Here is a 22,743-nt window from a genome sequence, read left to right as displayed (position 1 = left end):
ATTCGCAACTAAAGGTCCAGAAAAGAATTCGAACTAAACATTATCAATGATCAATTTTGAAATCATGTTTTTTTTTAGGTGAGTGGATAATGTATTTGGAAGAATGCCAAAATCTTTGCGATCAGTGCCCTTGCCATCAAACCCTTTTCCAATTCATTTATGACTTCTACTTCCTGACTTGGAGTTGGTGGTTTGTACTCACCTAGTCTCTCTTTCTCTCTTTTTTTGCATTTTTAGAACAAGGACCTAATGAACATATTGCCGAAAATTCTGAACATAACGCAATACACTTCACAACTTAAGTTAACCAGGCTGGGCCGTAAATGCTCTACTATAGCACCCTGGCCTGGCACACTATACTGCATGTACTTTCCTGTAAACGTTAGCAGTGTGCATTCCCTTATTAATTTCAGTTCGGTAGCAAAGCCTAATCCAGTTGCAATTAATGATCGATATTTTACCAACTGTTCCCACGCTCCACCTTCCAAGCGATCAGTAGATGGGGAATGTTTCATTTAATCTGCTAACAGGTATCAGTCTACTCCACATTAACATTACGTTGTCAAGAGACTGAGGGAATCGTTCGAATTAACCAAGTTCTATGGTATTAATTTAAATATATTTTCCTCTTAACGCCTTTTAGAACGTACATGTGTGCGAAGAGAATGCCTAGGCTTACTGAGTGGTGCGGTGGAATAGACCAGGACGTATTTTGAAGTTCTCATTTCATCAATCCATAGCGTTTAGTCCTAAATCTATTGTAATGAAACTCCGTAAGACGATCAAATAAGACATTAACTCAATATGAATATTCAATCTGACGTAAAATAATATTTAAATACTTAAAACGAGTAATTTACTGCAGGTTTGAATGTAACGTGGTCTATTGATGACTACTTCCGATGGAACTTGGTAGGATGATCAATTAAGACATCACAATATCGTTGCATGCAGAAAAGTGTGCGCCTCCCTTCACTCACTAAAATAGCATCGAAATATGCTGCCACTGAACATGAGAATTAGGCTTATAAATACTCTTACCTCCCTATATTTTCCTACTGTGACGTAGTGAGCCGTATCCTGCCGGCCCATAAGAAATATTCAGAGTATTATTTGACATAATATATAAATTTTATTCATATAAATTACAGTCATAAATGGTAGAGTATTGAATCCCAAGATAGCTGAGACAGGAAGTCGATGGAGACATCAAGTCGCTGGATATTGCCCAACACTTCCTCGGGACCGTGAGAATAGCTTAGCGTTGGTAAAGATCGGCACGTGTACAAGGTGCTGACCAAGCTATATATTCCGCCATTGAGAACGTGAGGATACGGCAACCATGGAGTCTACATCGCGCCAAGTGATAATCCCAGGTTGACCAACGTGTACAGTTGCTTGAGTTTAATTCTGTCATTTGTCGGTTTTCCACAGGTCTATAAGTGAAATATGATCAGAAATACGATCTAAAAATTATAGGAAGTGATTTGCCATTGTTTGAATTGTGTTTTATAAATGTATTAAAATTAATATTGTGACATTATACATGGCAAGCTTTCTGATTGGTGGTTTGTTTAGACAAGCGGGAACCCCATAGTTGAAACGGCGTTACCGAAGCTTCCTCAGCACCCCAAGTGCAGGAGAGCGATATTCTGATCGGGTAGTTTGGAGAGAGTAGAAGTGTCATTGTGATCGCGGATACTGAAGTGTTATATCAGTAACAGTATATGATTTTAAACAAGTGTTTCAGTTGTGCAATTGGATAAAATAACTGTTCCAGAATTAATTGCAGATTATATTATTGCAAAGTTTACTATCAACATATAGAGACGGTGATAATTGACCGCAGTGTAGCAAGTGCAGGAGAGACGTGCCATTGTCTCACATTTTCGTGTCGGTCGCGTTTCGCGAGGAACTCTCGATCCGTACCGCGTGTCGCTCTCCAAAACTGTGTATATATACCCTTAAATATAAAGTTTGCATTATTAATGTGTCAGTGTGCTTGACTGAATTTATAACCAAGGGTCGTTCGGCACTTATAGAAGTGAGCGGTGAAGAGATATTCATCCAAAGCTTTCTGTGTTCCAGTGTTAAACAACTTTTCAGCAAGAAGATGGCTTCGCCTATGGAAGAAGGAAGTGCATTTCCACGTGTTAAAGCTGTGATCGACATGGAGTAAATCCCTAATATAGCAGAGATGTGAGCTGCTACCATGTATCCAGAGAGTCGCCGCAAATTAAGATAAGACGCATGTGTTAATTATGGAATGTTATATGGGTTATGTTAAAATACTAGTGCAGTTTAGAATAGAGATTTTATTTAATGTAAAGTAAGCCTGATGGCATGTGTTTGATTCACATTGATATTGCTGTATATACGGAGAAGAGAGTAATGCATGTTCTTTTTATTTTTATTTTTATTTATGACTATATAATTGGGATAATGAGGGATTTGTTAGGATTAGATTGTTGTTCATTTATGCATGTTTATTTAGTGTAGAATATTCCGATTTTTCCTTATAAAATAGTGCTAGGAGGATTAGATTGACAAGTTCATCCAAGTTCAAAGTTAAATACTTACTACGTCATTTCATTTTGATCACTTAGAGAGACAGTTATAGCTAACTGCATGACGCATGGTATTTCAGAAGCTGTACGTAAGGAGCTGTATAACGACGTTGAAAGAATAGGATCTTCGAATTTAGGTTGGAATCTGTTTTTGCCCAATGATTTGCACAGGAAACGAACCGGGTCTCATAATGTAGAAGGCTAATGTGATTCATAAGAGATGTGAGAAATAAGATTGCATGCGGAATGATAAAGTGATTATGCAGGCCGATTGCATGCCTGATATGTAAAAGAATAATGTGCAGTGGACATGTACCTGCCAATTGTCTTCTGAGAGTATATTGTTATCAGAATTGACGGAATTGATTCCAGACCAAGGAGTCTGATGTGTGCTAATTTGTAAAAGTATGCTAGGAAGGAATGATTATACGTGAGTTTCCGTATAGCCGACGAAAGATGTTATCTTATTGCAAGCTGATATATTGGTCGTGTTTTTATTAGACGGCGCGAATGAGATGATATTTCCGTGTCACAATCTTGGGAGACAGAAACCAAGCCTTAGTACAGTGTTGAGTTCAACATTTCCTTTCAGCTCACAGCCCACCCGGAAATATATGACGGATGACCGCGCCGTTGAGCGCTCAAATGTAGCAGAAGGAGGCAATGTTGCCCATTGCTTTGTACATACTATTGATGGTTTTTTATATGTTTTTCCCTTACAGGATGATGTTTTATATTGTTACATGTTGTTTGAATACCTTGTCTCGTTGTTTTAATGGGGAACAGCCCGAGTGCTGAGTTTTATTGATGGTCAATCTAGTTCTCACTAGATCCTTTGTGGTGAACCGCGATTCACGTAGAATCTGTGTATTATGTAAGACTTTTTCTCTTTATCCGATGTAAATAGATGTGTTTAGTGTTGCTTATTTGATTTGTTGTAAATATAGCGTAGGAAATGCCACTAGTATTTTACATAATTCAGTTCATATCCCATTGCATCTTAGTTTTTCTTTTTCATCGTAACTTTTCTTTATATTGTAATTTTCTTTAACGATAAAATTTTGGCGACTCTCGATTTAAATTAAATTCGTAACCCGTATCGTTGCGATATTTTCTAGTGTTACTCCATGCGAAATAACTACCTATCAGTGTATGCGTATACTTATTACCATATCACATGAACTATGGACAAAAATGGAGAAGATCATTTCTGAAAGTATGCAAGTATTCAGTGTTGTGCCTGATACTTTATTCACTTTGTTTCTTTGTATAATTAACGTTGTCAATGTCCAGCTATTTCTGTTATTTTGAGATTTTATAATGCTATTTTATTATTTGATTTAATTGATTTCAAGTAGAATGATTCGGGGATATTTATCAATAAATTCATCCTACCCCATATGATTGTTTCTCATTCGAGTTATACCTCCATTTTCCTGTCATTTACTTATATTTAGGTGTAGAAATTCGACTTTTATCCTGGCCGGGAGTGTCCGAGGACAAGTGCGGCTCGCCATATGCAGGTCTTTTTATTTGACACCCGTAGGCAACCTGCGCGTCGTTGTGAGGATGAAATGATGATGAAGACGGCACATACACCCAGCCCCCGTGGCAGCGAAATTAACCAATTATGGTTAAAATTCCCGACCCTGCCGGGAATCGAACCCGGGACCCCTGTGACCAAAGTCCAGCACGCTAACCACTTAGCCATGGAGCCGGACAACTAAACAGATTACAACGTGCTTTGAACTTATTTATTAGATTTATCTTTTCCTTACGCTAGGATGATCATGTTACCCCATGTTATTGTCAACTTTTCCTTTAAAATTTGAAGAATATAGAAACCTCCACGTGTCAGTATTAATCCTTTGAGTATTAAACGAGAAAAACCCACGCTACTTATCTTCACAACTGAATTTCCTAGCCCCTTTCCACCAGCACAGTACGCTTGCTACCCCTCTCAACAGGTCAGCAACACATAGCCGTTCCTTTGTTGCGAATAGAGATATAATGTGGAATTCTCTCCCCCATAACATTAGAGCCACGAAAAGCTCAAATTCCTTTAAATCGTCTTGCCGTGAGCATCTCCTCGATGTTTATATTATTATGCTCATATTATTATTATTATTATTATTATTATTATTATTATTATTATTATTATTATTATTATTATTATTATTATTATTATTATTATTATTGTGTACAAGTTGTTTTACGTCGCACCGACACAGATAAGTCTTATGGCGACGATGGGACAGGAAAGGGCTAGGAGTGGGAAGGAAGCGGGCGTTGCCTTAATTAAGGCACAGCCCCAGCATTTGCCTGGTGTGGAAGTGGGAACTACGGAAAGCCCTCTTCAGGGCTGCCGACAGTGAGGTTCGAACCCACTATCTCCGGAATACTGGATACTGACCGCACTTAAGCGAATGCAGCTATCGAGCTCGGTATTATTATTAGTAGTAGTATTTTTTTAACCATACATTCTCTTTTTGACCCATTGCAGTCTGGCTTCAGAAAGGGACACAGTACTACGACTGCACTTCTTCGGGTAACAGATGACATAAGAATAGCTATGGACAAACGGCAGGTGACGATACTGACACTCCTTGTCTTTAGTAGTGTGTTCGACACGGTAAATATAGACATACTACTATCCAAGATACGCTCTCTGCATATCGGCCCGATAGCCCTAATTTTTTTAAAGTCGTACCTTACAAGTCGTCGCCAGTGCGTTGTGGTAAACAATCAAAGATCCCAATGGGCTGTAAAATCATCCGGTGTCCCTCAAGGGTCTGTTCTAGGACCCTTACTGCTCGTCTTGCTTATTAATGACATATCTTCCACACTTCAGTATTGCAACTACCACTTATATGCTGATGATCTGCAGATATACAAACACACCACTACAGACAATTTACATGAAACAGTTCAGCATATTAATTCGGACATTGAAAGGCTTACCGCCTATGCTAAAAACAACCACTTTCTCCTAAATCCTTGTAAAACACAAAGTATTATCGTAGGTAACTCTAAATTATTACATTTAATAAGCAATATCAATCCTCCTTCAATCCTCCGTACCTTAAAAATGTAACTAATCTTGGAATATCCATCAATGAGAATCTGACCTGGAATGAACACGTAACAAATGTATGTGGAAAGGTTCATGCAGCTCTATATCCCCGGAAACGTCACAAGAATTCTTTTCCTCAAAAACTTACATTAAAATTAATCCAAGCACTACTGTTCCCAATTCTAGACTACTGTGATACGGTACTAGTCAATCTAAACGCTGAACAAGCTTTGAGACTTCAGCGAGCACAAAACTCATGCATACGATATGCCTTCCAACAGTGACATGACGCTCATGTCACACCATATTTCAAAACATTGGGATGGCTACGCATAAATGAACGAAGGAATTTTCACCTAATGACATTTGTTTACAATTGCTCTCGACGAACACTCCTAATTACCTCTCTTCTAATTTTCGTTTCCTTTCCTCATACCACGAAATTATTACCCGTTCTGGTTCCCTACTTGAAATTCCACTAAGTCGAACGAATTCCTACAATCATTCCTTTTTAATTACTGCATAGAGACTCTGAAATACACTCTCAATGGACATTCGGCACCTTACTCCCTCTCATAAATTCAAGTCTGCCTGCCGAAAGTTTTTCCTGGGAACATAAAACTGAGTTGTCTGAATCATTGGGTGTTTGTTGTGTGAGTGGGTTTTCTTCATTTTTATTAGTATTAGTATTAGTATTAGTATTAGTATTAGTATTGTCACACTAATTGCCGTACTGAAATATAGGCCTAACTTAGTCTTAGAATTATCTGTCCGTAGTATTATGTGCTTTTAGAATTTCTATGTCTTACTTTTACGTTTACATTTTAAAATTTTATTGTTTGTAGTGGTTAAGTGTAAGAGAGGGCCGTGAGTCCCAACTTCGCCACAAATGTAAGTCAGGAATAAATACATAAATAAATAAATAAATAAATAAATAAATAAATAAATAAATAAATAAATAAATAAATAAATAAATAAATAAATAAATAAATAAATATTATTATCATCATCATCTACGAAATATCGCCATCTTGTCCTTTCTTTACTTTGTGCAGCCTTTGGCGAAGTCAAAAAATGTAACGAACAAGATTTCCACTTCTGGAAGTGTGCATGGCCCTGAGGTTCACTCAGCCAAAACGAGTACTATGTTAATTCTTGGGGACAAAGGTGTCCGCGCGAAGAGCTAAGTGCCGAGGTTATGGATAGTGGAAGCCTGTCCTTCCACTCCTCCAAGAGCCTATGTGACCTGTTCGGAAATGACTTTGCTTTTGTAGCCTGTAGCCTTATATCGTCAAGTGGTTCCAAAAGGACTGATCTTTTAATTATCTCCACATTTCAAAGTTTATGTTTTCAAATGTACATGTACAGTATGTCTCTTGCTTCCTCCCTCTGCGTCAAGTAATTTTTGCTCATATTCTGTAAAGTTCATCCTTACAAGCAGTTTTCATCGCAATTATACCTTTCTCTATGGGTCATTGGTAGATTGTCGGCCTGCGGATCCAAAAATCGTGCCTTCAAACCCCGGAAGTTGTAGTCAGATTTTGAAGGGCAGATAAAGGTCTTTTCGACACTCCATGTCGGCATCTAAGAGAACTCTTTTGACATATTTGGTGTCCACACAATATTATTATTTTTTTTTTGCTACTTGCTTTACGTCGCACCGACACAGATAGGTCTTATGGCGACGATGGGATGGGAAAGGCCTAGGAGTTGGAAGGAAGCGGCCGTGGCCTTAACTAAGGTACAGCCCCAGCATTTGCCTGGTGTGAAAATGGGAAACCACGGAAAACCATTTTCAGGGCTGCCGATAGTGGGGCTCGAACCCACGATCTCCCGGATGCAAGCTCACAGCCGCGCGCCTCTACGCGCACGGCCAACTCGCCCGGTACAATATTATTAATTAAAAACTCAGCTATATATCCGTTTTATTCTGTCATCTAGTATATACAAATGCCTGCATTCGGTAGCTTTGGATATATGATTATAATATTAATAATAATAATCATTATTATCATCATCATCACACTTCTAAAAGTATCGGATATACTTGCAATAGACATGATCTAAGCTTTATCAATGACACAAATAATTTAACTTCTTTAAATAATTAGAAGTGTAAATATTAAAAAAATCGTATATGAAAGATTACGATTAAGAAACAAATATCTTCTGGAGGAATATCTCAAAGATCCTAGAGTACATTGTTGATATGAGTCATGAAATTATTTCAACTAGGGAATTATGTAAATATTACATGAAATGTAGTGATTTTACTACAAGAAACTCTGGACTTCTGTAAGTACCTAGGTGTTAATATGGGGATTATTATTTATTTTTTTTTTTTATAAGTTGCTTAACGCTGCAGTGACACAGATGGGTCTTATGGCGACGGGGAATTATTTAATTGGGTATTCACCTTACCGAGGTTGTGAAGAAAGGGTTACAGATCTCTTCATATGGTTATGAAGGCATTTAGGGATTCTAGTAAAGATGTAATGGAGAGGCGTATAGTCACTGGTAAGACCCCAATTAGAGTGTGATTCCACTGTATGGGACCCACACCAGGATTACTTGTTTTGAGAATTGGATCAGATCCAAAAGAGAGCAGCGCGATGAATGAACATGACGAGAGTGAAGCTATAGATATGAATCGAATCGATGGCGGTGTCATGTGAGCCGGAAGATGATAGACAGGCTACCGAAGAAAATAGCGGACTCAGTTACAGAGTGTAACACAGGCATGCATAGACATTGGTGACGATGGCTACACTCAACTTTTACGGTAGAGTTTGAAATTATTATTATTATTATTATTATTATTATTATTATTATTATTATTATTATTATTATTATTATTATTATTATTATTATTATTATTATCACCTCACCACTAGGTTCCGTGGTTCAAATCCCGGTAACTACATGTGAGATTTTTGCTGGACAAAGCGGAGGCGGGACAGCTTTTTCTTCGGCTACTCCGGTTTTCCCTGTCATCTTTCATTCCAGCAACACTCTCCAATACCATTTCATTTCATCTATCAGCCATTAATCATTGCCGCAGAGGAGTGCGACAGGCTTCGGTAGCCGTAACAGTTCCTATCCTCGCCGCTAAATGGGGGCTTCACTCATTCCATTCCCGACCCAGTCAAATGACTGGAAACAGGCTGTGGATTTTCATTTATTATTATTATTATTATTATTATTATTATTATTATGTTATCGTTTCAGCTTAATATAAATCAATGCACTATTTTAGAATGTTTAGAGTCTACTTCTATGTCTGACGTAAGTAGAAAGATATTTTAGAATCAAGACGTTAACGCCTACATTTTTGTCTCTGTCAATATTTCAGTTTTTCCGAATAGGCCTCTTTGGGAAGAAGGAGAAACAGTTCTTCAGTGACCTGGTCCACCAGACGATCAGCACTCGAGAGAGGGAAGGTATTGTCCGCCCCGACATGATCCACTTGTTGATGCAGGCACGTAAGGGGGAGCTGAAGGCCGAACACGAAGAGAGTGATGTCTTCGTCAATGGAAGCGGCAAGGCCAAGAAAATAGGTAAATTCATGACGTAGTATTCTGACAGATATTCGACCCAATGGTCTACCGAAGGGTAGGGGAACGGGGAATATACATTTACGTTTGTTTTCTTTATGTGAACGAATAAAAAAGTAATTTTGGCTCCTCGCTTCGTTTACGTCACATTAGGTATACAAAACTAGAAATAAGGTTCAGTTAAATTTTGTTTGTTTGCTTGTGGCAAAATCATAGGAAAACGACTGAATAGAATTTCTAGAAACTCGGTCTTTAAGTTCAGGGAGAGTCGGAGTGTGCACTTGCCTAAACAGCATTTGATTATTACACAGTTGAGTACACAGAAGCAAGAAATGTCAAGTTTCTTGGTTATTTATTTATTTATTTATTTATTTATTTATTTATTTATTTATTTATTTATTTTCAAGTGAATTGACCCCTTACGATCACGAAACAAATTTCTTTCTTTCTTCCTTCGTGTGGAGTTCCCTCTGAGTCCAATACTCCTTCATGATTTCACTGCCCTGCCTCCTGACCAGGCTCTTCCAGTCTTCTTCGTTGCTCTTCCGGCTTGAAACCCTTCCAGATTTGTACCGGCTTCCTATATTCATTTATGTGTAATGTTGAACCTTTCCATATCTTTTCGCGTTTGCTTAATCCATGCTGTAGTGGTCTTATTTTTCCAGAAATAATCAAATATCCCCATTTCGGGGTAGTCCAAGCAGTATATTTCGGCTAATTCTGTACAACTGTCCTAGAAACGCCAGCTTCCTGCTCTTCATGGTCTCTGAGATACTCTCCACCTTCTGGTGAACTTCTTTGTTGCTCATAAGTTTCCATCTGCCTTCAGTCTGGACAGAGGCCATAATTTTCCTTTCTAAGACCTCTAGGTTTTACAACTTGTAGTTCATGGACACACATTCACTGGCATGCAGGCATTCTGTTTGGAACACTGTGATGTAGTGTTTTATTTTGGCCTTTATGAACATGTACTTCTTATTGCAGATTTTTTTGTCAATCTGTATGCTCTCTCCATTTTGAGATCCGATCTTTCACTGCGGTTTTTTTCTCGTCTATTCTGCTGTATGGCCTCAGTAAGGTACTTGAACTTCTTAAACATTTCAGTCCGTTCTACCTCTGCTTCCAGGATATTAGTTCCATGTTTAATGCTCATCATTAATTCGGTCTTTTATTTTGAGATCTTCAAGTCCTGTTTGACTGGCGTTCTTTCCGCAAGGTTAGTTTGGATGGTGGCGGCCTATGTGCTTTCTGATAGTATAGTAAAGTCGTCCGAAAAAACAGGAAGTTGACTTTAATCCTTCCTGTTTTTCTTCCAAGGCAGGCGTTCAAGTTCTGAGTTCCAACTTCTCACAATATTTTCTAGGACGCATTTGAATAGGAGCGAGGATAGTCCATTGCCTCGCCACAACCCTATTTTGATTTCAAGCGGTTGCGGCAGATGACTTATGAACTTTGCCCTGGAGATCCTGCCTGTTAGAATACCTTTGATTTGTCAATTTGATTTTCACTCCGAATTCCCTAATTATCTTCTTCAAGGTCTCGCGGTCCATCGAGTCACAGGCTATTTTTAAGTCTATGAAACACACCCTGTTGTTTCCCCAGAGTCGCCTCTATTCTGTTCAGAAGCACCTCGAGAGGATTTTTGGGCGATTGGGAGGAGAGGCACGCCTCTATAGTTTTTGACATGTTTGGCCCCCTTTATTATGTATCGAACGATTCAGTGCTGATATCCATTATTTAGATATTTTCTCCGTTTACCAGATTCCCTGATGAATTGGTGAATATCGTCTAATATTTCCGGATCTGTCAATTTCAACATATCCACCGTTTTATAGTCTTCTGCGCTTGCCTTGTTGATTTTAAAGCCTTCTTTGATTTGTTCATTTGTTGACGGATCGTCAACTTCTGGGTTCTGTGGCCTATTCGAAATTTCCAGTTTTTAGGTTGGGGAGGACAGTTCAACAGAGTGTGGAAATATTTGGCTAATATCTCACAGTTTTCTTGACTGTTCAGTCCGACTTTACCCTGTTCATTTCTAAAATTCAAGCTTGGCACTTGGTATCCTTTACCCTTTGAGTTTGTTTTAGAATGTCTGATGGAAATATCTGGAATTGCTCTTGATGAAGTAATTCTGGTGAATTTCCAGCTGAGCTTTCTGGATTTGGTTTTTGTCCGAAAGCCTTTGTAGTTCTTTTTATCCGATTCTGGTAGGTGAGCTGAAGTTTATTGTCTCAATGAAACAGTTCTTCTTAAATTTGAGTTTGGAAGTTGTTTCAAGACGCTCCGACACGTCTTCCTCGCATATATTGGGACCCTCCTGAACCCTAAGTCTCAATGCATTGCCTGGAACAATGGTGGATTTCTCTTGCGGGCGTTCTTCCCACGGCTATTCCATTCTCCGAATGAAGTTGTGAGTTTAAGGACTTCCGAAGTAAGTCAGAAATGTTTATTTCTTCGTGGTTTTTTCACTAGGTCCATTCCGTTCTCTCTGTCGTTGGGACTCAAGATTCCCCTTCTGCCTTTGAGGCCGTAAACAGGGTTTCACCTGTTACTCTATTTAGGGGCCCACTCTGGTTGCTACCATCCGGAGCCAGATGGAACCAATTTATCCCATACTAAACCATATTGTTCAAAGTAAAATAGGGCCTATCATACATAAGCGGTCTATTGATGAGCGAACGGCAATATATGCGTCTAGTTAACATCTATTAACATAGCATTTGTTCTCTATGGTAATTCAGCGGCCATATTGCTGGACCTAACGTATTATTTACAGTGTGCAGTGAAGTTGTATTCATTAAATATACACTTGTTACTATTTAAAAGTCCGACTCGTTGGCCGAATGGTCAGCGTACTGGCCTTCGGTTCACAGGGTCCCGGGTTCGATTCCCGGCCGGGTCGGGGATTTTAACCTTAATTGGTTAATTCCAATGGTCCCGGGGCTGGGTGTTTGTGCTGTCCCCAACATCCCTGCAACTCACACACCACACATAACACTATCCTCCACTACAATAACACGCAGTTACCTACACATGGCAGATGCCGCCCACCCTCATCGGAGGGTCTGCCTTACAAGGGCTGCACTCGGCTAGAAATAGCCACACGAAATTAATTAATTATTAATTAATTAATTAATTAATTAAAAAACTATTTAAAAGAAGGCAAAAGTCCTCATTCCTCCAAATTTTCCCATTTGCACTACAAAAACACCTACTGTAAAATCTGCAGCGTAAGTTAGTGATCTCGCTCTAAACATGGTACATTTTTATTTACACAACGTAACATAATGTACGGGTTGTCAAGCAAATATAAACAAACATGGATGGTATACGAAAGACAATGATTTCACACTCCATCACTCAATAATCTTCACAATACATACATAACCTCAAAAACCACCAAAAACAGTGTTACAAAAATCACAAAACAATGTATATACACTGACTGACAGAGCAAATGCAACACCAAGAAGGAGTGGTCAGAACTTTATGCCAATTGCAGGGTAGACTGACGTCACTGAAATATACTCATGATGTGAAATGCGCCGCTGTGCTGCGCACGTAGCGAACGATAAATGGGACACGGCGTTGGCGAATGGCCCACTTCGTACCGTGATTTCTCAGCCGACAGTCATTGTAGAACGTGTTGTCGTGTGCCGCAGGACACGTGAATACCTAAGAATGCCAGGCCGCCGTCAACGGAGGCATTTCCAGCAGACAGACGACTTTACGAGCGGTATGGTGATCGGGCTGAGAAGGACAGGTTGATCGCTTCGTCAAATCGCAGCCGATACCCATAGGGATGTGTCCACGGTGCAGCGCCTGTGGCAAAGATGGTTGGCGCAGGGACATGTGGCACGTGCGAGGGGTCCAGGCGCAGCCCGAGTGACGTCAGCACGCGAGGATCGACGCATCCGCCGCCAAGCGGTGGCAGCCCCGCACGCCACGTCAACCGCCATTCTTCAGCATGTGCAAGACACCCTGGCTGTTCCAATATCGACCAGAACAATTTCCCGTCGATTGGTTGAAGGAGGCCTGCACTCCCGGCGTCCGCTCAGAAGACTACCATTGACTCCACAGCATAGACGTGCACGCCTGGCATGGTGCCGGGCTAGAGCGACTTGGATGAGGGAATGGCGGAACGTCGTGTTCTCCGATGAGTCACGCTTCTGTTCTGTCAGTGATAGTCACCGCAGACGAGTGTGGCGTCGGCGTGGAGAAAGGTCAAATCCGGCAGTAACTGTGGAGCGCCCTACCGCTAGACAACGCGGCATCATGGTTTGGGGCGCTATTGCGTATGATTCCACGTCACCTCTAGTGCGTATTCAAGGCACGTTAAATGCCCACCGCTACGTGCAGCATGTGCTGCGGCCGGTGGCATTCCCGTACCTTCAGGGGCTGCCCAATGCTCTGTTTCGGCAGGATAATGCCCGCCCACACTGCTCGCATCTCCCAACAGGCTCTACGAGGTGTACAGATGCTTCCGTGGCCAGCATACTCTCCGGATCTCTCACCAATCGAACACGTGTGGGATCCCATTGGACGCCGTTTGCAAACTCTGCCCCAGCCTCGTACGGACGACCAACTGTGGCAAATGGTTGACAGAGAATGGAGAACCATCCCTCAGGACACCATCCGCACTCTTATTGACTCTGTACCTCGACGTGTTTCTGCGTGCATCGCCGCTCGCGGTGGTCCTACATCCTACTGAGTCGATGCCGTGCGCATTGTGTAACCTGCATATCGGTTTGAAATAAACATCAATTATTCGTCCGTGCCGTCTCTGTTTTTTCCCCAACTTTCATCCCTTTCGAACCACTCCTTCTTGGTGCTGCATTTGCTCTGGCATTCAGTGTAAGTAATAAACAAGTCAAAATAACTATTGAAAAACAATGAGTCCAACATCACATGAAGCGACTAAGTCACCGTGCCTTTATTATTATTATTATTATTATTATTATTATTATTATTATTATTATTATTATTATTATTATTATTTCAAACAGATCTGACGGACGAGGACATCGAAGCCCAGGCTATGATATTCTTCCTTGCCGGCTTTGACACTGCCTCTACTCTTCTGTCATTCACCTCAGTCCTGCTCGCCACACACGAGAATGTACAGAGGAAGCTACAACAGGAGGTGGACGAAATGCTGGGAGATGACCACAAACTGACGTATGAGAAAGTGCAGAAGATGAAGTACCTGGACATGGTCATATCAGGTAAACACTTGGTTCGTCATTACTTAAATATAAAACACGTAGAGAAGTGGTCGTACCTTTATACGAGGGTAATCCCAAAAATAAGGTCTCCTATTTTTTTATAAGTACAGAACTCTGTTCGTGTGGCTGTTGGTCATAATAATGTGAATAGTGTTTCCCGCGCTCAGATGTAAACATGCGCACGCCGCGCTGAGGCACTCAGTCTTGGCTTCACAGCCGTTGAGAATGGAGCTCCCGTTGGATGGTATCGCCAAGTGCATGGATGTCAACAATGTTCGTAAGTGGTGTAGAGAGTTTGCAGCCGGTCAGACTGAAATTCACGACAAACAAAGGAGCGGGAGACCGTCAATCTCCGTCGAGACAGTCGTGAAGGTTGAGCAAATCATGCGTGAAGATCGGTGGAGCACCCTGGATGATCTCTGAACTTTGGCTCCTGAAGATTCCCGAAGCACCGCTCACAGAATTTTAACGCAAAAGTTGAAATACCAGGAGGTGTGCGCAAGATGAGTGCCAGATGAGAGATGAGGTGAAAGATTAGGTTCACAACTTGCTGAACAGCATGGCGGCGAACTGGTATGATATGGACATACAAAAACTGCCACAGCGTCTACAAAAATGCATCGACCGAAATGGTGATTATGTAGAAAAATAGCTAAATATTCAAGCTGTAAAATGATGTAAACCATTGTAGAAATAAACAGGTCTATGTATTCATAAAAAATAGGAGACCTTATTTTAGGGATTACCTTCGTACATGCCAGGCTGAGTAACTCAGACGGTAGAGCCCTGGCCTTCTGAGCCAATGTTGGTGAGCTCTATCCCGACTGGCACAGTAAGTGTTATCGTGGAATTGCAATAATACCTGTTAAGAAGGTCACTGAAGACATCATAAAATTATTAATAATAATAAGCCTAGTCATTCTGCCGTAAAATAATATTACATGCGTAAATAAATATTAAATTATTTCTGCAGTTTTAAGTGGAAAGCGGTGTAATAAAGACATGGATTGCCGTGCAACTTGATAAGATTATCAGTTAAGATAACAGTGCATCGGTTCATGTCCGCTGTCAACAGCTTGACAAATGAGTAATTGTGAACAGGTATCCGTCAGTCCTTGTTTTTGCCAACGAACTATTATATTAACAGCAAGCAAGTTTATACGCGGGCTGCAAATAAAGCATTTGCAACGTAGTCCAGACACTAGCAGGAGATGGCGCATGCGCAAATAGGATATGGGGGCGGTCAGGTGGCGCTGTTGTCGATGTGCAAGTTGCATTTGACGGTATCCAGTTGAGATTGTTGTTAATGTGTGGCGCTGAAGTAAAGAGTGGCCATTTCACCGCTCTAAAACATGTTTTCAAAAGGTGATCAGCGTTCGTGGATTAAAATCGAGGTTGGCCTTGCCAAAATGCACTAGAATATTAATAATGTTAGATAATTGCATGGATACCGTACATATGGTTGTACGTATATGCATTCGTCGATACAGTATATAGGTCCTACGCTTAGTCAAGGGCTTCACTCACTTTTACATTTCCCTAATCACTGGATTCTAATGCTGGGAAGACGTCCGATGAAGTGGAGAACTCGCTCCTGGAAACTTCCTCATAATGTGGCAAGTATTGAGGAGAACAGCTTTTTGAAGTTAGACTCGTATATCTGTGGATAGATATAGATTAAAGATCTGTGCAAGTCTTGGGACTAACACCAGTACATCATAAAACTAAATAGAAGGGTGGTGACAGTGTGAAGTTTTCGTAGGCATTGCATTTCTTTTAAGGATTCGATATACTGTACTTTCATTATTTCTTGCAACTGTGAGCATATTGCAAGTGTTTTTGCAAGCATTGTCTATGAGAAATGCAGTCTTTCTAGCCTTGTCAACAAAAATGTCATGTGGAATGGTGACATTCACTGCCACATTTATGTCCCAAAGGAGCGTGTAGCTCGAGTTTCCAAGAACTCCTTCTGGTGTGTGCTTCCAATAGCTAGACAATGACAATTTTTAACTGAAGGAGATATTTCTGGTATATTTACTTTGCAATTTGATCGTGGCGACGTTTGTAACCTGAGCCTTTTGTAATATGATATTACTATTATCAGCAACATCATCATTATTTCATATCATTCAAGTAATCCTTATAGCAACTCATACTCATGTGTTGAACTTTTTTCCAGAATCATTGAGGATCTATCCTCCGGCGCCGATAATAGATCGTATGTGTGTTAAGAACTACACTATACCAGCCACTGATAAACATCCAGAATACACCATCAAAAAGAGAGAAGGGATATGGATACCTGTCTACGCCATTCACCACAACCCGGAATATTATCCAGACCCGGAGAAGTTCGACCCCGAGCGGTTCAGTGATGAGAACAAAAACAGTATTCAGCCATACACGTATCTTCCCTTCGGAATAGGACCTCGACTGTGTATTGGTGAGTACCGGTACCTATTTTTATTAACAAATATTTAACAAAAATTCTGTTCGTAAATAAATGTTCTCTAAAACAGTGGTTCCCACCTTTTTTGTTTTGATTCCAGGAACCTTAGAAATATTTAACTAAACCTTGGGAAACCGAGCCTGCAGGGCAAAATATAAAATAGTGTTGTGCAGTAAGCGAGGCAAGCTGCAATTAGTTTTATTTTCAATAACATTTTACAACAGTATTTACTTAATTCTCTTCATCCAAAGGCATTCACTTCAATTTTACAAAAAAAAAAAAAAAAAAAAAAAAAAAAAAAAAAAAAAAAAAAAAAAAAAACCTAACACGAGCAGTATTTTGCATTTATGCGAAAGTATTTTTAAATAAATAGTTTTACTGTCCTTGCAAAGCATTTTTAAATATTCACTCTTATTCTTCTTCTTCTTCTTCTTCTATTTTGCATTTATGCGAAAGTATTTTTAAATAAATAGTTTTACTGTCCTTGCAAAGCATTTTTAAATATTCACTCTCATTCTTCTTCTTAATCTGTTTACCCTCCAGGGTCGGTTTTTCCCTCGGACTCAGCGAGGGATTCCACCTCTACCGCCTCAAGGGCAGTGTCCTGGAGCTTCAGACTTTGGGTCGGGGGATACAACTGGGGAGAATGACCAGTACCTCGCCCAGGCGGCCTCACCTGCTATGCTGAACAGGGGCCTAGTGGAGGGATGGGAAGATTTTATGGGACAGGCAAGGAAGAGGGAAGGAAGCGGCCGTGGCCTGAAGTTAGGTACCATCCCGGCATTTGCCTGGAGGAGAAGTAGGAAACCACGGAAAACCACTTCCAGAATGGCTGAGGTGGGAATCGAACCCACCCCTACTCAGTTGACCTCCCGAGGCTGAGTGGACCCCGTTCCAGCCCTCGTACCACTTTTCAAATTTCGTGGCAGAGCCGGGAATCGAACCCGGACCTCCGGGGGTGGCAGCTAATCACGCTAACCACTACACCACAGAGGCGGATTTCACTCTCATTTAAAAATGTAAACAGTTCTTTATATGCATAATTCTGTTGACACTAAGAGTCTGGCCCTTTCTATTCGAGCACAATAATTTTATTAGTGACCGCAACTTTGACAAGCAAACACGAAGAATGGCTGCTCTATTAGCAGGGTTCTTCTTCTTAAGACGTCGTCTCCAAACGGATGTTGGCAGTCCACCTAGCCAGGTCTCATCTTAACATGCAGCATGAAAAGCTTCTTGTGAAGTACATCTGTGCCTTCTTTGAATGTCATTGTGACATGAATTTTCTCCGTCTGCAACGGATCTTTTCCCTTGTATCTTTCCTTTAATGATTAACTGTAATAATCGAATTGATACCGCTCATTACATGTCCTAGGTACTGCCTTTTCCTTTGTATTATTATAAATAAGTTTGCTTTTTCATCCGATGAAGGACCTCGACGTTTGAAATTTTCAATATCCAAGGTATGCGCAAGAGAAGATGATACAGATACATTTATTTCAAAGGCATCGATACGTTATTCAATGCTTGAATCCAAGGTACAGCTTTCACATCCATACCGGAGAATATTAGCAAGTTAGAATTTCTTATCTGCTAACACGGCGGCACAGTGCAATCAGTCTACCGTCTTGGAAAGGCGAGCCAGTCCAACTGATGAGCCTTATTGGCACGTCTTGGGCGAAACGCTGCGACGTAAACGGCCTAATCACACAAAAGCTGGTCCTTTGGGTGCGATTTTTCTATCTACGACTGTAAAAATCTTCATTGGCAAACACGATGTTATTTGTTTTGTTTCTATGTTCGTTAAACATTCTGCGTGATTGCAGGAAACCCTTCTTTCACCGATAACAGAAAGATATCACAAGATTATTGATTTAATTTTCACTTCATCCAATTGCTGTTCTTCTTGTAGGCTTAATAAAATAACGCATGATTACTCTATGAAAAGGCTCGTGATCCAGTCGTACATGTCAGATGAGGAGAAAGGGAAGTACTGGCTATAGATCATCTTGCAAACAAACATTCTCAGACATGAACCTGAATAAGATTAAAGCTAGATAATGTTTATCCCCTATTGCGTTAGAAGCAGGGTTACACACACTCATTCTGTTCAAACAATTTTCCCTGTCACCACTAATTGGTGGAATCAAAGAAGTACCAGGTGTCGTCCTAAAAGCAGAAATACGGACAGTTTTATCTTGTTGTATTTATTTTAAAGTCTCACTTTTGTCATTCTTGATTTCTTTCAACGTCTCATAAAATGTGCCGTCCATACACCTCGTTCCCCACCGTTCTTTCTACTTACTAGCTGCCTCTCTCCTTCGGAGCTCGCTCACATCCCTGACAGCCCGGGGATCTCCACATGGAATGACCTGCTCTAAGGCATATTTCGGGGAAATGGAGTCGCGAATCAGCGATGGTGTACATCGTGCAGAGTCAAATAGAACCCGCCAAAGTTATTATTTACCTTCCCACACCTTCCACCATTGTAATTTTAACTTCTGAAATGTCTCATTCCGTGGCTAACTCATTAGCATGATGGCCTTGGTCCAAAGGGTCCTGGGCTCGATTCCTACATGAGTCGGGGATTTTGACCTTAGCTGGTTATTTTCTTTGGCGTAGGGAATAGGCCTTTGTGCTGTCTTCAATATTAGGTATCATCAAGGTAGGGTTCAATCCTCACAGATGCGCAGGTCACCCACATGTGTCAACTCGAAAGACTTGCACGAGGTCTTTCTGGACGCCACATATTATTATTATAATGATTATTATTATTATTATTATTATCTTTCTTTTCTTTTTCTTTTGTTCTTTCTTTTATAATCCAGTTACCCTCCAGGGTTGGTCTTTCACACGGTCTCAGTGAGGGTTCCCACCTCTACCGCCAAAAGGGCAGTCTCCTGGAGCGTGAGACACTGGGACGGGGATTGGGAAGGAGGACCAGTACCTCCACCCGGCGGCCTCACCTGCTATGCTGAACAGGGGTTTTATGGGGGAATGGAATGGTCGGAAGGGATAGACAAGGAAGAGCGAAGGAAGCGTCCATGGCCTTAAGTTAGGCACCCTTCCGGCATTTGCCTGGAACTCCGATGTAAGACAAGGTTGTATTTTATCTCCGTGTCAGGCTATTTCGGTAAACGCTTATGGTTTTCGTTCGTGGTACCGGAGCATTTAGATCAATGAATATGAATTCTGACGACTGCTGGTCTTACGGTACTTTTCCTCTGGCAATATCATGATGTCTTCCTCCTCTGTGACCTGTAATAGAGCATGAAGAACAAATATATTTTGTCCAGGATTAGTAGCTCAGGCGGTAAACCATAGTCCTTCTGAGCTAAAGTTTTTGAGTTCGATTTCGGCTCAGTAGGGTAATATTTTCAGGTATCCAAATACGTCAGCCTAATGTCGATAGATTTACTGGTACCTACTTTAAAGAACTCTTGCGAGATAAAAATTCCGGCACCTCAGCATCTGCGAAAACCGCAAAAATAGTTAGTGGGAAGTAAAACCAATAACATTATTATTATTATTATTATTATTATTATTATTATTATTGGAAACTTCCATGGCTCAGGCGGCAGAGTGCCGGCCTCTCATCGCTGGTTCCATGGTTCAAATCCAGGTCACTCCATGTGAGATCTGTGCTTGACAAGGTGGAGGCGAGACAGGTATTTCTCCGGGTACTGCGGTTTTCCCTGTCATCATTCATTCCAGCAACACTCTCCAATATCATTTCATTTCATCTACCATATGCCCCAGAGGAGTGCGACAGGCTTCGGCAGCCGGCACAATTCCTATCCTCGCCGCTAGATGGGGCTTCATTCATTCCATTCCTGACCCGGTCGAATGACTGGAAACAGGCTGTGAGTTTTTTCATTATTATTATTATTATTATTATTATTATTATTATTATTATTATTATTATTATTGAGAACAGTTTCGCTTGGAGATTCATTTATTTAGTCGGCGGCACACCGTTTTATATCTTTGCGTACGCTACGCACATCGAATTTCACGCCGAGTGTGGTAAATAGGTCCTTTTATAGAGAGAATCATTCCCGATAGCCCATGAAAGGTATGTTAATTCAATTCACTATTTCTGTTATTCTCTGTTCTAGGTCAACGTTTCGCGCTGCTGGAAGCCAAAGTGGCGCTGATTCACATCTTGTCGCGCTTCAACCTGACTGTGGTGGAGAAGACTCCTTTGCCTCTACGGCTGGCTCATGAAGGTTTTGTGATGACTATCGGAGGAGGCTTCTGGATTGGAGCCACCCTTAGAGAGCAAGTAGCAACGTAAACTCATAAGGGAGTTGCGTGTTAATATAATAAAGGTGAATATTGAGCTGAAGCGCATCTACACTCCACCATAGCGTTCCAGGAAGTAGATAGAATGTTTTTTTCTATTAAGGGAAGTTTTGATTAATCGTTGGATTTTGAATCAAGAAATTATTTTATTCATTAACAAAATCTAATCGATCATTTATCATAAAGTGCTATTACTTTAAACACACGCGGGTTGTTTATTTGTTGATGGCCAAAACAAAACTGAGACAAGAGCACTAATTGCATCAATACCTAAAGACTGGTGGCGTTAAAATTGATTAAGTACAGTTTTGCTCTCTTAGAAGTGTGCATTACAGCTATTATAAACAACATGTGTTAGGTAGAAATGAAGAACAGAGTGGTTTTGTAAAACAAATATTCGTGGCGAAATAAAAGAACATTTAAGAACAGTATACAAATCTATGAAGGCAGCAGAACTGTAAATATGGTGGATAACAGTACGAACGAGCTGCACAGAAAGATAAACGAATCCAAAAGTACAAAAGAAAGTGAAAAAGTCGAGGAAATTGTTACAAGAATTGGAAAGAAGTTTTAAATTTATTAGGAACAATATTCTCACCACCAACATATCTGAAGTCAAAGTAATAGGCACGAAAGGAGAAAATGTATATAATTTACATTCTGAATAAATCAGCGACGCAAGGTAAAGAATTTCTTTTTGCATGTGTAAGGCGTACTCATTACGCAACGAATGACTGGTGGCCAGACAAGAAAATTATTTAAAGATACAGCGCACCCACTTTTTGTTGCATTTCTCCAATTCTTATCTAGGTACAGGTATGCAGATCGTTGTAATTCTTACAAAAATATGTTGTAAATTCTTGTAGATATGAAATATCTACAAATATTTTCTCTTAGATTTGAAATTAACAGTATTTTAGTATCAAATTTTTAAGAGTTAAATACGAAAGTTTAAAAATATTAACCTCTTAACATATGCATTGTTTACAGAATTATGCTCATTTTCTATCTGATCTTTTAATTGCTAAAAATATAATATTAATTCAAGTACAGTGGCAAAGTATACAATGAAACTAAGTTTTACAAACTTAGCAATTAAATACAAGATCTTGAAAACTCCCTATTTTTACCGAGTATGCTCGTGATATTGTTTAAATGTTATATTTTTAAGCTCGCATGTAAAAGAAAAAAATCTTAGCATTAAATAGTATAAATGTTAGACATTTTGACATTAAACATTTAACAAGGAACGCGTTATTTATACTGTATGTTTTTGACTGTATGAAATGCGCTGAAACACCTGAACTATACTCATAAACATCTTCAGACCTATCAAATTCAGAACATTTAATATCAAACTTTTCTTCACTCTCCATTTAAAATGCATGAAGCTCACTTCGAAAGTAATAAATACAAGCCACTAGGGCGACTGAATTCAGTCGCAGACATTATCTGGCGGTTGAGTGAGAGACTTCTATTGTTGAAAATAAGAACCTAAAGAAAATATATCATTCAACATCTGCTGGAAATAACAAACGACAAGAAACGAGTAATTTCGTTTTCGTAATCC

General features: G+C 40.1%; 1 protein-coding gene across 1 annotated transcript in view; it reads left to right on the top strand.

The window, feature by feature from the left end:
* The window catches only part of LOC136857062 (cytochrome P450 9e2), a 48,625-nt gene extending 26,252 nt beyond the window's left edge, over positions 1 to 22,373 (top strand). Inside the window, exons 5-8 of the mRNA XM_067135432.2 lie at positions 8,993 to 9,197; positions 14,201 to 14,419; positions 16,599 to 16,862; positions 20,987 to 22,373. Of these exons, the coding sequence (XP_066991533.2) occupies positions 8,993 to 9,197; positions 14,201 to 14,419; positions 16,599 to 16,862; positions 20,987 to 21,165 (867 nt within the window). The 3' untranslated portion in view covers positions 21,166 to 22,373. The remainder of the gene's footprint in view (positions 1 to 8,992; positions 9,198 to 14,200; positions 14,420 to 16,598; positions 16,863 to 20,986) is intronic.
* The last annotated feature ends 370 nt before the right edge of the window (positions 22,374 to 22,743 follow it).

The sequence above is a fragment of the Anabrus simplex genome, chromosome 1 (assembly GCF_040414725.1).
Source record: "Anabrus simplex isolate iqAnaSimp1 chromosome 1, ASM4041472v1, whole genome shotgun sequence".
NCBI lineage: Eukaryota > Metazoa > Arthropoda > Insecta > Orthoptera > Tettigoniidae > Anabrus > Anabrus simplex.
The sequence above is the reverse complement of the archived record's forward strand: the minus strand, read 5'-3'. Positions and strand labels throughout refer to the sequence as shown.